General features: G+C 47.5%; 1 protein-coding gene across 1 annotated transcript in view; it reads right to left on the bottom strand.

The window, feature by feature from the left end:
* LOC132590456 (oocyte zinc finger protein XlCOF6-like) overlaps window positions 1–5700 on the bottom strand; it is a gene marked incomplete at its 3' end in the record, with an annotated part of 49080 nt that extends 43380 nt beyond the window's left edge. Inside the window, exon 1 of the mRNA XM_060263387.1 lies at window positions 4149–5700. Within this exon, the coding sequence (XP_060119370.1) occupies window positions 4149–5700 (1552 nt within the window). The remainder of the gene's footprint in view (window positions 1–4148) is intronic.
* Window positions 5701–13749: the final 8049 nt, after the last annotated feature.

Below are 13749 nucleotides of genomic sequence, written 5' to 3'. Positions count from 1 at the left end.
CAAATACCATGTCGGTGGTGCTCCTGTTAGCTCTGAAGCCGCACTGGCTCTCTGGGAGGAGTTCTTCTGCAATGGTGGGCACCAGTCTGTTCAGGAGTATTCTGGCAAGGATTTTGCCTGCGATGGAGAGCAGGGTTATCCCCCGGTAGTTGGAGCAGTCTGACTTTTCCCCTTTGTTCTTGTATAGGGTGATGATGATTGCATCGCGAAAGTCCTGTGGTAATTTGTCTTGTTCCCAGCAGGTGACAAGTACTTTGTGAAGTGAGCTATGTAGTACTGTGCCCCCATGCTTCCAGATCTCTGGTGGAATTCCATCAACTCCTGCTGCCTTGCCACTTTTCAGTTGCTTGATGGCTTTAACAGTCTCTTCTAGGGTGGGGATCTCATCCAACTCTGTTTTCACCGGTTGAAGTGGGGTGAGGTGGATTGCTGAATCTTGAACTACGCGGTTGGCACTGAAGAGAACCTGAAAATACTCCGACCACCGGTTCAGTATGGATGCCTTGTCTGTGAGGAGCACTTGGCCGTCTGCACTATGCAAGGGACTCTGAGCCTGATAAGATGGACCATATACTGCCTTCAGGGCTTCGTAGAACCCTCTTAAATCACCAGTGTCTGCACACAGCTGGGTTCTCTCTGCAAGCTTGGTCCACCACTCGTTCTGAATGTCTCGAAGCTTGCGCTGGAGGTTGCTACATGCAGCGCGAAAGGTTGCTTTTTTCCCAGGACAGGAGGGCTGAGCAAGATGTGCTTGGTAGGCAGATCTCTTTTTTGCCAGTAATTCTTGGATCTCTTGATTGTTCTCATCAAACCAGTCCTTATTCTTCCTTGTGGAGAACCCGAGGACTTCTTCAGAGATCTGCAGGACGGTAGTTTTTAGGTGTTCCCAGAGTGCTTCTGGAGAAGGGTCTGTGGGGCAACTGAGGTCCTCAATTCTTGACTGGAGTTTTGCCTGGAAGGCAGCTTTAACTTCGGCTGACTGGAGGCTGCCAACCTGAAACTTCCTCCGAGGGATACCTCCTCTCCTGGGTGTGGGTTTAAAGTGAAGACGGAGATTGCAGCGTACAAGACGATGATCCGTATGACATTCTGCGCCGGGCATTACTCGGGTGTGTAAGACATCTCGAAGGTCTCTCTGGCGCACCAGAATGTAGTCGATAAGGTGCCAATGCTTGGACCGTGGGTGCATCCAGGTTGTCTTCAGACTGTTCTTCTGCTGGAAGATAGTGTTGGTGATGGTGAGCTGGTGCTCCATGCAGAATTCTAGCAGGAGGCGCCCGTTGTCATTGCAGTTGCCAATGCCGTGTTTGCCAAGTACTCCTTTCCAGGCTTCCAAGTCTTTACCTACTCTGGCATTGAAGTCGCCAAGGATGATCACCTTGTCCTCTGTAGGGGTCTTCCGTACGAGGTTGCGTAGATCAGCATAGAACTTGTTCTTTTCTGCAGGATCTACTTGAAGGGTTGGGGCATACACACTGAAGAGTGTTGCATGCTGCTTGTTTTGAAGTGGGAGGCGCATGGACATGATGCGATCTGAGTGACCTGTTGGCAGGTTTTCGAGTTTGGAGGCAATGGAGTTCCTGACCATGAAGCCAACGCCAGAAAGGCGGCTCTCAGCCTTTGACTTACCCGACCAGTAGAGGGTATAGCCAGCACCGTGTTCTTGAAGACTACCTTCCTCAGGGAAACGGACCTCACTGAGAGCTGCTATGTCGATATTCAACCTGAGAAGTTCGTGGGCAACTAGAGCAGAGCGTCGTTCAGGGCGACCACTGCCTACTGTGTCAAGCATGGTTCTGATGTTCCAACACGCAAGCTTTAGTCTTTGCACACTTTGTGAGGCAGGTGCATGCCTTTTCTTTGTTGTTATTTTTCGACCGCAAGTAAGGATGCCCGTTGACCGCGGCTAGCCAACTGGGGTGGGGGAGACGAGCTTTGTTTAGGCCACCTTTTCTAGGCCCCTCTCCGTGTGGAGCAAGCAGTGCTGTCCCTAGATAAGGCTGCTTGGTCGTTCAGGGTGCTGCCGAAAGATGCACCTTCCACCTGCCGTTTCGCCCCTTGCCTATCGCTGCAGGACTTGATGCGTTGTGGATATGCCCTTCAGGCCTGCGCAGAGGAATTTTTTAGGTGAAGCGCAGTGTGCGCGGTACTGGCTCCACCCTTTCACCTGGGGGTCATCTGCCATGGCCCAGTAAGCCGGGACGCCGGCAGTGAGTCCTCCAGGTGGTAGGTGTTACATTAACGAGCTCTATCTGCCCGGGTTTGATGTTAGAGTTTTCCTTCTCTTAGGCTGACGAAGTTGGTGGGCCCAGCCTGCCCATCCGGTTATACCGCCGGACAATTCGGTCGCACCATGACGTAGCAAACTCTGTGAAAACGGGGGGGACCAGCGAGAAGGTGTTGCTACGGATGCAGTAATGCAGGAGAGGCCATTGCAGTGACCATCTGCCAGGCATAGCCAGACAGTGACCACGCGGCATTCACTACACCGGGAGAGGAGAGGCTATGTATTGCGCATGCACTTTCCCTGGGGGGGTAGGATTCCCAGAGGGAGCCCACCCCCCACCACCCCCCAATTACAAAACAGGAAGAAATATTACAAAACAGAACACAAACGCCAAAGTTCACAGAAAACATCCTAAAAGTTCCCCAGAAGGGCCGCCCTCAAGAAGTTGTTGTTGATGGATGATATTGGATTTATACCCCACCCTTCACTCTGAATCTCAGAGCAGCTTACAATCTCCTTTTACTTCCCCTCCCGACAACAGACACACTGTGAAGTAGGTGGGGCTGAGAGAGCTCTGACAGCAGCTGCCTTTTCAAGGAGAGCTCCTAAGAGAGCTATGGCTGACCCAAGGCCATTCCAGCAGCTGCAAGTGGAGGAGTGGGAAATCAAACCTGGTTCTCTCAGATACGAGTCTGAGCACTTAATCACTACACCAAACTTTCAATCAGTTACATTTGATATCACTCTTGCTCTTATCAGCTGCAAGGGCAAGCAAAGAGACTCTATAAGATACATGAGCATCACTGTCAGATAACAGAGACAGAAAGTTTCAAACTCTCAGACCCAGGTGACCAGGAGGGGAAGAGGCTAATCCCCCTAAAGGAAGGCCTCCAGCAGCATTAAAGAGCCTACCAGCCAATCAAGGCCGAATGATTAAGTATCATTTGCAGGTGTAGGATGCTTAGGGAGAACACACCAAAGCCCCAGCTGGAATACTTCACAGAGGGTTAGAACACCACTCCTTTGGTAGCTGGAGCCGAAGCAACTTACAATTTGTGTTGCAGGTCAAATATCTGAAGGGGAATGAACTTCAATAACAAATGATACTTCTGTTCACCCCAGCCCCCACAATTAGATGGAAAAAATACAGTTTAAAATAATACAGTTTAATAATAATAATTTACAATAATCTCATAGCAATATTCATCGACTTATTAAAATTAATTTAAAAGGACCAGATAGCTATATATAAGGAGTATATGTCTGATGTACCTGATACACATAAGAATCTCTTAAACAACCTATGAACATTCCTTAGTTCAGCTTCGTTTTCTCAGATTAATAAACAATCTAGGGTTGCCAACTGGCTGGAAGAAAAGAGTCTGGTGTCCTTTTGACACCATATGGGGTAGTGAGATGTATCAGAAGGCTTCGAACACGGCTAAAGCTTCTTCCATATTGAGAGCATTTTTAATATTTCTTCCTGGTTACAATAACATTTCTGCGTAGATTCAAGCTTTCTACAATAGTTTATATAGTGCCAGTTCTCTATACGGAATGTGGATCTTCTTTAGTTATAAAATAAGATAAAAGCTGCTTTAACAGGCTAAACAATTACAAGATCTCTCCCCTGTGTGGGTTCTCTGATGACTTTGAAGATTGCCACTGTCAGTGAATCTCTTTCCACACTCTGAGCATTCAAAAGGTCTCTCCCTTGTGTGGGTTCTCTGATGACTTTGAAGATGGCCACTCCGACTGAATCTCTTTCCACACTTTGAGCATTCAAAACGTCTCTCCCCGGTGTGGGTTCTCTGATGGCATTAAAAGTGCCACTGTGACTGAATCTCTTTCCACACGCTGAGCATTCAACATGTCTCTCCCATATGGGTTCTCAGATGTCTTTGAAGATGGCCACTCTGACTGAATCTCTTCCCACACTCTGAGCATTCAAAAGGTCTCTCCCCTGTGTGGGTTCTCTGATGCCTGTGAAGATGGCTACTTTCAGTGAATCTCTTTCCACACTCTGAGCATTCAAAATGTCTCTCCCTGGTGTGCGTTCTCTGATGACATTGAAAATGGCTGCTCTGACTGAATCTCTTTCCACACTCTGAGCATTCAAAAGGTCTCTCCCCTGTATGGGTTCTCTGATGACTTTGAAGATGGCCACTCTGACTGAATCTCTTTCCACACTCTGAGCATTCAAAAGGTCTCTCCCCTGTGTGGGTTCTCTGATGATTTTTTAGACTGCCACTGTCAGTGAATCTCTTTCCACACTCTGAGCATTCAAAAGGTCTCTCCCCTGTGTGGGTTCTCTGATGACATTGAAAATGGCTGCTCTGACTGAATCTCTTTCCACACTCTGAGCATTCAAAAGGTCTCTCCCCTGTATGGGTTCTCTGATGACTTTGAAGATGGCCACTCTGACTGAATCTCTTTCCACACTCTGAGCATTCAAAAGGTCTCTCCCCTGTGTGGGTTCTCTGATGACTTTGAAGACTTCTACTGTCAGTGAATCTCTTTCCACATTCTGAGCATTCAAAAGGTCTCTCCCCTGTGTGGGTTCTGTGATGACTTTGAAGACTTTTACTGTCAGTGAATCTCTTTCCACATTCTGAGCATTCAAAAGGTCTCTCCCCTGTGTGGGTTCTCTGATGCCTGTGAAGACTTCTAATGACAGTGAATCTCTTTCCACACTCTGAGCATTCAAAAGGTCTCGCTCCTGTGTGGGTTGTCTGATGACTTTGAAGATGGCCACTGCGACTGAATCTCTTTCCACACTCTGAGCATTCAAAAGGTCTCTCCCCTGTGTGGGTTCTCTGATGACTTTGAAGATGGCCACTCTGACTGAATCTCTTTCCACACTCTGAGCATTCAAAAGGTTTCTCCCCTGTGTGGGTTCTCTGATGACTTTGAAGACTGCTACTGTCATTGAATCTCTTTCCACACTCTGAGCATTCAAAAGGTTTCTCCCCTGTGTGGGTTCTCTGATGCCTGTGAAGACTGCTACTGTCAGTGAATCTCTTTCCACACTCTGAGCATTCAAAAGGTTTCTCCCCTGTGTGGGTTCTCTGATGCCTGTGAAGACTGCTACTGTCATTGAATCTCTTTCCACACTCTGAGCATTCAAAAGGTCTCTCCCCTGTGTGGATTCTCTGATGCATCTGAAGTTTCCGTCTCTCACTGAACCTCATTCCACATTCTGAGCATTCAAAAGGTCTCTCCCCTGTGTAGGTTCTCTGATGACTTTGAAGATGGCCACTCTGACTGAATCTCTTTCCACTCTCTAAACAGTCCAAAGGTCTGTCTACTTTGTGGATTCTCTGATGCTTGTGAAGATTCCCTGTCTCACTGAATCTCCTTCCACTCTCTGTGCATTCAAATGATTTCTGCCCTCTTCGTTGTCTTTGGTGCAGAGGGAGCTGTGATCTGATTTTGAAGTGCTTTACACACTGAACGGATGTACTTGCCCTCATTATCCTCTGCTTTGGAAAACGTGCATTATGTCGTCTTCCATCTCTCTTCTCAGCTGTATGGCTGCCTTTCTTTCTCTTAGGTCTTCCTGGATTCCTGATGTTTTCTTTCAAGTCCACATTTTGAACTCGATCTGGCAACTGCTGATCCAGTTCCTCACCCTCCTCATTGCTCTGATCGTCCTGGGCTGGAAAAAGAAGAGAGATCCCATTAACACCTGGAGGGCAGGTAAGTTCTAAAGGCATCAATGTTACTGCAGGAGGAAAGGACTGAGGGCCCTTCCGCTTCCTTTGGCTTGCCTGATCTTAACCTCTCTTCCACCTTCCCCAGATATCTAGTCTTTCAGGATACCTCATCCCTACGAGAGCCACACCTGAGCTCTTGCTCAGAGGAAGCTCCTGACCCTACAAGTCCCAGTCCCCAGAAGGCCTCCTGTCCCTGCAGTGGGCTGTCTGATTCTACCAACCAAATGTTGCTCTGAACTCAATCCAAAATCCCCCATGGCTATTCCTTGCCTCTTCCAGTGCCAGTTTGGTGTAGTGGTGAAGTGTGCGGACTCTTATCTGGGAGAACGGGGTTTGATTCCCCACTCTTCCACTTGTAGCTGCTGGAATGGTATTGGATTAGCCATAGCTCTCGCAGAGCTGTCCTTGAAAAGGCAGCTTCTGAGGAGAGCTCTCTCAGCCCCACCCACCTCACAGGGTGTCTGTTGTGGTGCGGGGGGGAAGGTAAAGGAGATTGTGACCGCTCTGAGACTCTTTAGATTCAGAGTATAGGGCGAGATATAAATCCAATATATTCTTCTTCTTGACATCCCCGGAAGGACTCCTCCCCCCGCAGGGGGCTGTATTATTGTCCCAACCTGCACTGGAGACGCTGCACAGCTTGTTTGTAGTATTCTGAGCCCGGTTCAAAGTGCTGGCTTTGACCTTTAAAGCCCTATATGGCTTGGGACCTGTCTACTTTCTGAACCGCCTTTCCTCACAGGAGCCCCAGAGAGCACTACGATCAAGCTCGTTAAATCTTTTAAAGATCCCTGGGCTAAAAGAGGCCCGTTTGACCGCAAGAGCCTTTTCCGTGGCTACGCCTGCCCTCTGGAAGGCCCTCCCTGAGGAGACCAGGGCCCTGCGGGATTTATCACAATTCCGCAGGGCCTGTAAGACATACCTGCTCAGGCAGGCTTTTAATAACTAAGTGGAGGCACTTTTAACATCTATGGGGTGTGTACTATCTACCCCACAATGGGATCACAAATTAATTCAAAACAGACAGAGCGCGCTATGTGAACTGTATTCAAACTGTTTTAATATTTTAATAATGTTTTATTAAGAACATAAGAGAAGCCATGTTGGATCAGGCAATGGCCCATCCAGTCCAACACTCTGTGTCACACAGTGGCAAAAAATTTTATACATACACACACACTGTGGCTAATAGCCACTGATGGACCTCAGCTCCATATTTTTATCTAAACCCCTCTTGAAGGTGGCTATGCTTGTGGCCACCACCACCTCCTGTGGCAGTGAATTCCACATATTAATCACTCTTTGGGTGAAGAAGTACTTCCTTTTATCCGTTTTAACCTGGCTGCTCAGCAATTTCATCGAATGCCCACGAGTTATTGTTATAATGTGAATCTGTCATTGCAAAAAACATAAAGACCAACAATAAAAATTTCTTCAAATATATTAGAAGTAGGAAACTAGCCAGGGAGGCAGTGGGGCCCTTGGATGTCCATGGGGTAAAAGGATTACTGAAGGAGGATAGGGAAATGGCTGAGAAGCTGAATGAATTTTTTGCCTCCGTCTTCACTGTGGAAGACGAGAACTTTTTGCCCGCCCCAGAACCACTGATTTTGGAAGGAGTGTTGAAAGACCTGAGTCAGATTGAGGTGACAAAAGAGGAGGTCCTACAACTGATAGACAAATTAAAAACTAATAAGTCACCGGGTCCGGATGGCATACATCCAAGAGTTCTGAAAGAACTCAAAGATGAACTTGTGGATCTTCTAACAAAAATCTGTAATCTTTCATTGAAATCTGCCTCCGTTCCTGAGGACTGGAAGGTAGCAAATGTCACCCCCATCTTTAAAAAGGGTTCCAGAGGAGATCCGGGAAATTACAGGCCAGTCAGTCTGACTTCAATACCGGGAAAGTTGGTAGAAACCATTATCAAAGACAGAATGCGTAGGCACATTGATGAACACGGGTTATTGTGGCTCAGATAGCAGCCGCTGCCAAGTCCACGTTTTTTCATCTTAGGCGGGCAAGGCAGTTGGCCCCCTTCCTGGAGCGCGACGACCTAGCAACAGTGATCCATGCTACGGTCACCTCGAGGTTAGACTACTGCAATGCCCTCTACATGGGGCTGCCCCTGTCCCGAACTCGGAAACTGCAGCTTGTGCAGAACGCCGCGGCCCGGCTGTTATTGGGTCTCCCAAAGTGGGGACACATTCAGCCGGGTCTTCGGACCCTGCACTGGCTTCCAGTGATATACCGAGTCCGGTACAAGGTGCTGGTTATCACCTTTAAAGCCCTATATGGCTTGGGACCTGTCTACCTGAAGGACCGTCTTTCCCCGCATGTTCCCCAGAGAGTACTGAGGTCGGGAACACAAAATCTCCTTACTGTCCCTGGGCCGAAAGAAGCCCACTTGAAATCCACCAGAGAAAGGGCTTTCTCTGTTATGGCCCCTACATGGTGGAATCAGCTGCCGGAGGAGGTGAAGGCCCTGCGGGACCTAGTTCAGTTCCGCAGGGCCTGTAAGACGACCCTCTTCCGGCTAGCCCATACCTAGCTTGAGATCCTGCAACTTGCCAGATTTCCTTTATATATACTTGAATATTTATTAATATTTATTAATTTTTAGAGTTTTATCTGTTTTAATTGTCTATTCCCTCACATGTTTAAATATTGTTTATTGTTATGTGGGATCTATTGTTGGAAGCCGCCCTGAGCCATTCGTGGGAAGGGCGGGATATAAATTCTAAATAAATAAAATAAAAATTATTGAGGAAGACTCAGCATGGGTTCCGCAAGGGAAGATCTTGCCTCACTAACCTGTTACATTTCTTTGAGGGGGTGAACAAACATGTGGACAAAGGAGACCCGATAGATGTTGTTTACCTTGACTTCCAGAAAGCTTTTGATAAAGTTCCTCATCAAAGGCTCCTTAGAAAGCTTGAGAGTCATGGAGTAAAAGGACAGGTCCTCTTGTGGATCAAAAAGTGGCTGAGTAATAGGAAGCAGAGAGTGAGTATAAATGGGCAGTCTTCGCAGTGGAGGACGGTAAGCAGTGGGGTGCCGCAGGGCTCGGTACTGGGTCCCATGCTCTTTAACTTATTCATAAATGATTTAGAGTTGGGAGTGAGCAGTGAAGTGGCCAAATTTGCGGATGACACTAAATTGTTCAGGGTGGTGAGAACCAGAGAGGATTGTGAGGAACTCCAAAGGGATCTGTTGAGGCTGGGTGAGTGGGCGTCAACGTGGCAGATGCGGTTCAATGTGGCCAAGTGCAAAGTAATGCACATTGGGGCCAAGAATCCCAGCTACAAATACAAGTTGATGGGGTGTGAACTGGCAGAGACTGACCAAGAGAGAGATCTTGGGGTCGTGGTAGATAACTCATTGAAAATGTCAAGTCAGTGTGCGTTTGCAATAAATAAGGCCAACGCCATGCTGGGAATTATTAGGAAGGGAATTGAAAACAAATCAGCCAGTATCATAATGCCCCTGTATAAATCGATGGTGCGGTCTCATTTGGAGTACTGTGTGCAGTTCTGGTCGCCGCACCTCAAAAAGGATATTATAGCATTGGAGAAAGTCCAGAAAAGGGCAACTAGAATGATTAAAGGGCTGGAGCACTTTCCCTATGAAGAAAGGTTGAAATGCTTGGGACTCTTTAGCTTGGAGAAACGTCGACTGCGGGGTGACATGATAGAGGTTTACAAGATAATGCATGGGATGGAGAAAGTAGAGAAAGAAGTACTTTTCTCCCTTTCTCACAATACAAGAACTCGTGGGCATTCGATGAAATTGCTGAGCAGACAGGTTAAAACGGATAAAAGGAAGTACTTCTTCACCCAAAGGGTGATTAACATGTGGAATTCACTGCCACAGGAGGTGGTGGCGGCCACAAGTATAGCCACCTTCAAGAGGGGTTTAGATAAAAATATGGAGCACAGGTCCATCAGTGGCTATTAGCCACAGTGTGTGTGTATATATAAATTTTTTTGCCACTGTGTGACACAGAGTGTTGGACTGGATGGGCCGTTGGCCTGATCCAACATGGCTTCTCTTATGTTCTTATGTCATCAAATTGTGACCGTTGTTAGCCGCCCTGAGCCCGTTTGGGGAGGGTGGGATACAAGTCCAAGAAATAAAAATAAAATAAATAACTAAATCTTGCTCCGAAGTCACCCATGGCTATGCCTTGCCTCTTTATTGGGCGAAGTGAATGATACTTACTCTCAGACAGCTCATTTGGGGAGGAAATTTGCTCTTGAGATCTTCTTGAGAAACTCCCCAGCTTTTCTTTGGATGCAAGGCGATTGTTTTTCTCCACCAAAGTCTCTCTTATACTTCTGGCTTCATTTGCAGAGAGAGAGAAAGAAAAAGTAATCATTCTTCTATCGGGAAGGAAATAAATTCAAAAGTAAAAATTCTTATGGAATCATGGTCAGGATCTTAGCCCGCAATCCCAGCCAGTGTAGGAGGGACAGATCTGTGAGGCAAAGCAGCCTAGTTCCCCTCAAGGGTTAATGTGAGCATTAAATGGTCTGTCTGACTTGCAGGTGTTGCTGATTTAACCTCCCCCCCCCCCCAGCTTATCTTTCTCAAGGCTGGCTTTGGTGAATCCTGAGAACCTGTATCCAGTTGTGTAACCAGGAGTTAGGGGGGACTGGGTGGGTGCTGATAGCTTCTGGAAAATTCCATCAGGAAGGACCCTCGATTGGGTCATTCGGACCACCTGACACTACAGAGGTAGAAGTATACTACCAGGGGGACCCAGGCTAGGTTCTTGACAGGATCTTTTCAGGTCACAGTCAAAGGGGATGTTTGTAATCCCATCCAGGGGGAGGGGGTGTTGTAAATGTAAGCAGCAGAGAAATGAGGATCTGGCCCATTCCAGATTCTCTCTCAGGTTCTCTTTCATCTCCACCTTTGCCTCCAGCCGAGACACCTTCTCAGTAACACCAACAAAATGGGATCACACTTCACATTACACGCAACAAGAGAAACAGACCCTCTGATGTACTGGCTAACAATGTTTAGTAAAACCTTTTTAGAAAAACCATATAATTTTTAGTACATTACAACAGCACAAGAAAGGTCCATTCTCACATTACAATATTACAAGAAAGGTCCAATGTGCACCCAGAAACTTACCATTCAATCATTTTGGAGCTTGCTTTCTGCCATCAAAAGGAACGGCTTGCTCCTAATAAAAATATTGTAGAGAGCAATTTGCCAGCAATCTCCAGAAGGCTTTTGCATCTGGTTAAAGAAGTGGTTCAGGACTGGTTTAAGCTCCTAATAAATATATATATACATTTAAGTGGGACTGAGTGGTAAGTTTTTAGCAACAATTAACAATATCTTAAAACTTAAAAATTATCTATTTCCATTCAGCTTTGTGGTGTGTCCTGTTGTTATCGCCATGGTTTATCCCAGGATGAGAGAACTTGAAAATGCAGAAGAGCATTTACATTCAATTGTTACAAGAGGCTGAGAACCCTGAAAGAAATAAGGACTACTCTTGAGGAAGAATTTCTTTGACAAAATGAGCCTATTTCTCATCTAAATCTGAGAGGCTCACTGGACCTCTCTCCAGGCCGTAGCCAGAAAAGTTCCAGCGGAGGGGCCCCAGAGAAAAAAAAATTGGTGGGGGGGCTGCAGAGCAGCAGTGTGGAATTCGGGTGGGGGCCGCAAGAGTGGTGATGAGAGTGGGAGCCACCAGAAAGAGGTTAGGCGGGGGCCGCAAGAGTAGCGGCGGGGAGATCGGGCGGGGGCAGCCAGACAAGCAGTGTGGAGATCGGGCGACATTCGCAAGAACAGCGGTGCAGAGATCAGAGTCCGCAAGAGTGGCGGGGAAAGGAGGGGCCATACATGTTGAGGGGGTGTTGGGTGGAGGGGCCATACCCCCCTGCAGCTCCCCCTCAGCTACAGCCCTGCCTCTCTGGTAATATTGTAATGTGAGAATGGACCTTTCTTGTGCTGTTGTAATGTACAAAAAGATTATATGGTTTCTCCAAAATGGTTTTACCAAACATTGTTATCCGGGACACCTTCTCAGGCTTCGGTGACGGCCACAACACTGGTCTCAGCCGCCCCTCACCAATCAGCTGGAAAGGCCTCAACATGATGTATTGCTGTTCAACAGTTGGATTCCTGCATCATCCCACGGGCACCAACTCACACCTTTGGCCCCTGTGAAAGCTCCTTACCCAGAGAGATGATGCTTCCATAGTTCTCCCGCATGACCTCCCTGTAGAGAGTCCTCTGGCCCGGATCCAGCAGGGCCCACTCTCCTGGGGTGAAGCAGACAGACACCTCCTCAAAGGAAACGGGGCACTGAAAGAAAAAGCAGATTCCCTCGCCAGCGATCACAAAATCTAGAGTTGGAAGGGACCTCCAGGGTCCTCTAGTCCAACCCCCTGCACAATGCAGGAAACTCACAAACCCCTCCCCCTAAATTCACTGGATCTTCATTGCTGTCAGATGGCCATCTAGCCATCTGCCTTATTTTCTTTCATTTTAATGATTTTAACTTTAATTTTAACTTTTTATTGTGTGATTTAATTATTTTATTATGTTGCTATCCACCCTGGATCCGACTTGGGAAAGGGCAGACTAGATATCCACAGAATAGCTAAATAAAATAAATAAACCTCGAAGGAAGGAGAGCCCACCACCTCCCAAGGAAGCGTGTTCCATGCCGGACAGACACTGCACACTGGAAGGGAGGAGTCTGGGGCGGAACAGGAGATATGGCTTGGCATGGGGAAAGGGAGCTGCATTTAGATCCTCTCTTATCTGGACCATTGTAGAAACTGGAAGCAAAAGCCCCCCCTCCCTGAGAAAGAAGGGGGACCCAGCCGTCTCCCGCTCATCTCCCCTACCTGGACTGGAGGTAAAACAGCCGTTTCCACACCTCCAGCAAGACAGCAGCTCAACAGCATCTCTCCACTGCCTGTTCATAACAGAAAGGAGGAAGGAAGGGTGTTTGACTTCTTATTCTATTTTCTGGTTGGTTCACTGCTTCACGCTCCCCCTTCGCAGGAGTCTAAGACAAGCCCTGTGTATACTCAACACATTCTCTCACACTTTTTACTAAATCCTGGGAGAAGCAGAAGAGAAGTACCCATGAGCCTCACGGTGAAAATCTCTGCCAACATATTTCAGACTTCAAACGTGCCCTGGGAACTCTGGAGATCCTAAAGTTACAGCATCCCTGCTGGATCAGGGCCCAAACCCAGGAATCCCATTCTTCTGCCGGCTGGGCCCTTGAGTCTGGGCTGCCGGTGGATATAGACAGGGGTGGAAATGACATTGCATGAAATGTCACCATCACGTTCAGCCCAAATCCCAGATGTCACTTGAGCTTTTCAAGAGAATCTAGGACAGGGGTGTCAAACACTTGGCCCGTGTGCCAAAAGTGGCCCGCCCAGGGCTTTGATCAGGCCCACGGAGCACTTATCTGCCCCCTCTTGTCCTTACCCTTTGAACCTCGAAGACTACCTCCCTTTCAGTTCTCAGGCTCTTTGAAGCCCTCTTTCAAGCTCCCAGAGTGAGCCTCAGTTCCCAGCTCTTCCTACCTTTCCTTGCTGCTGCTGCAAGGAAAACGTGGGGTGGATTTTAAGGTCCGTTCCATGTTTTCCTTGCAGCTTTATCTTTGCTCTACAATGGTTTCAAATGGAGTGGAGAGGGTTACATTTTCAGAGTTCCTATAGGCAGCTCAAACTCCCGCTTCCTGGAGTTGTGTCCTTGCAAACAAGATGCTGATGCTTTCAGCCAGCTTATCTGTTGAATGGCCCCAATCTAGTGAGTACT

Source organism: Heteronotia binoei, chromosome 2 (genome assembly GCF_032191835.1).
Source record: "Heteronotia binoei isolate CCM8104 ecotype False Entrance Well chromosome 2, APGP_CSIRO_Hbin_v1, whole genome shotgun sequence".
Classification (NCBI taxonomy): Eukaryota; Metazoa; Chordata; class Lepidosauria; order Squamata; family Gekkonidae; genus Heteronotia; species Heteronotia binoei.
The sequence above is the reverse complement of the archived record's forward strand: the minus strand, read 5'-3'. Positions and strand labels throughout refer to the sequence as shown.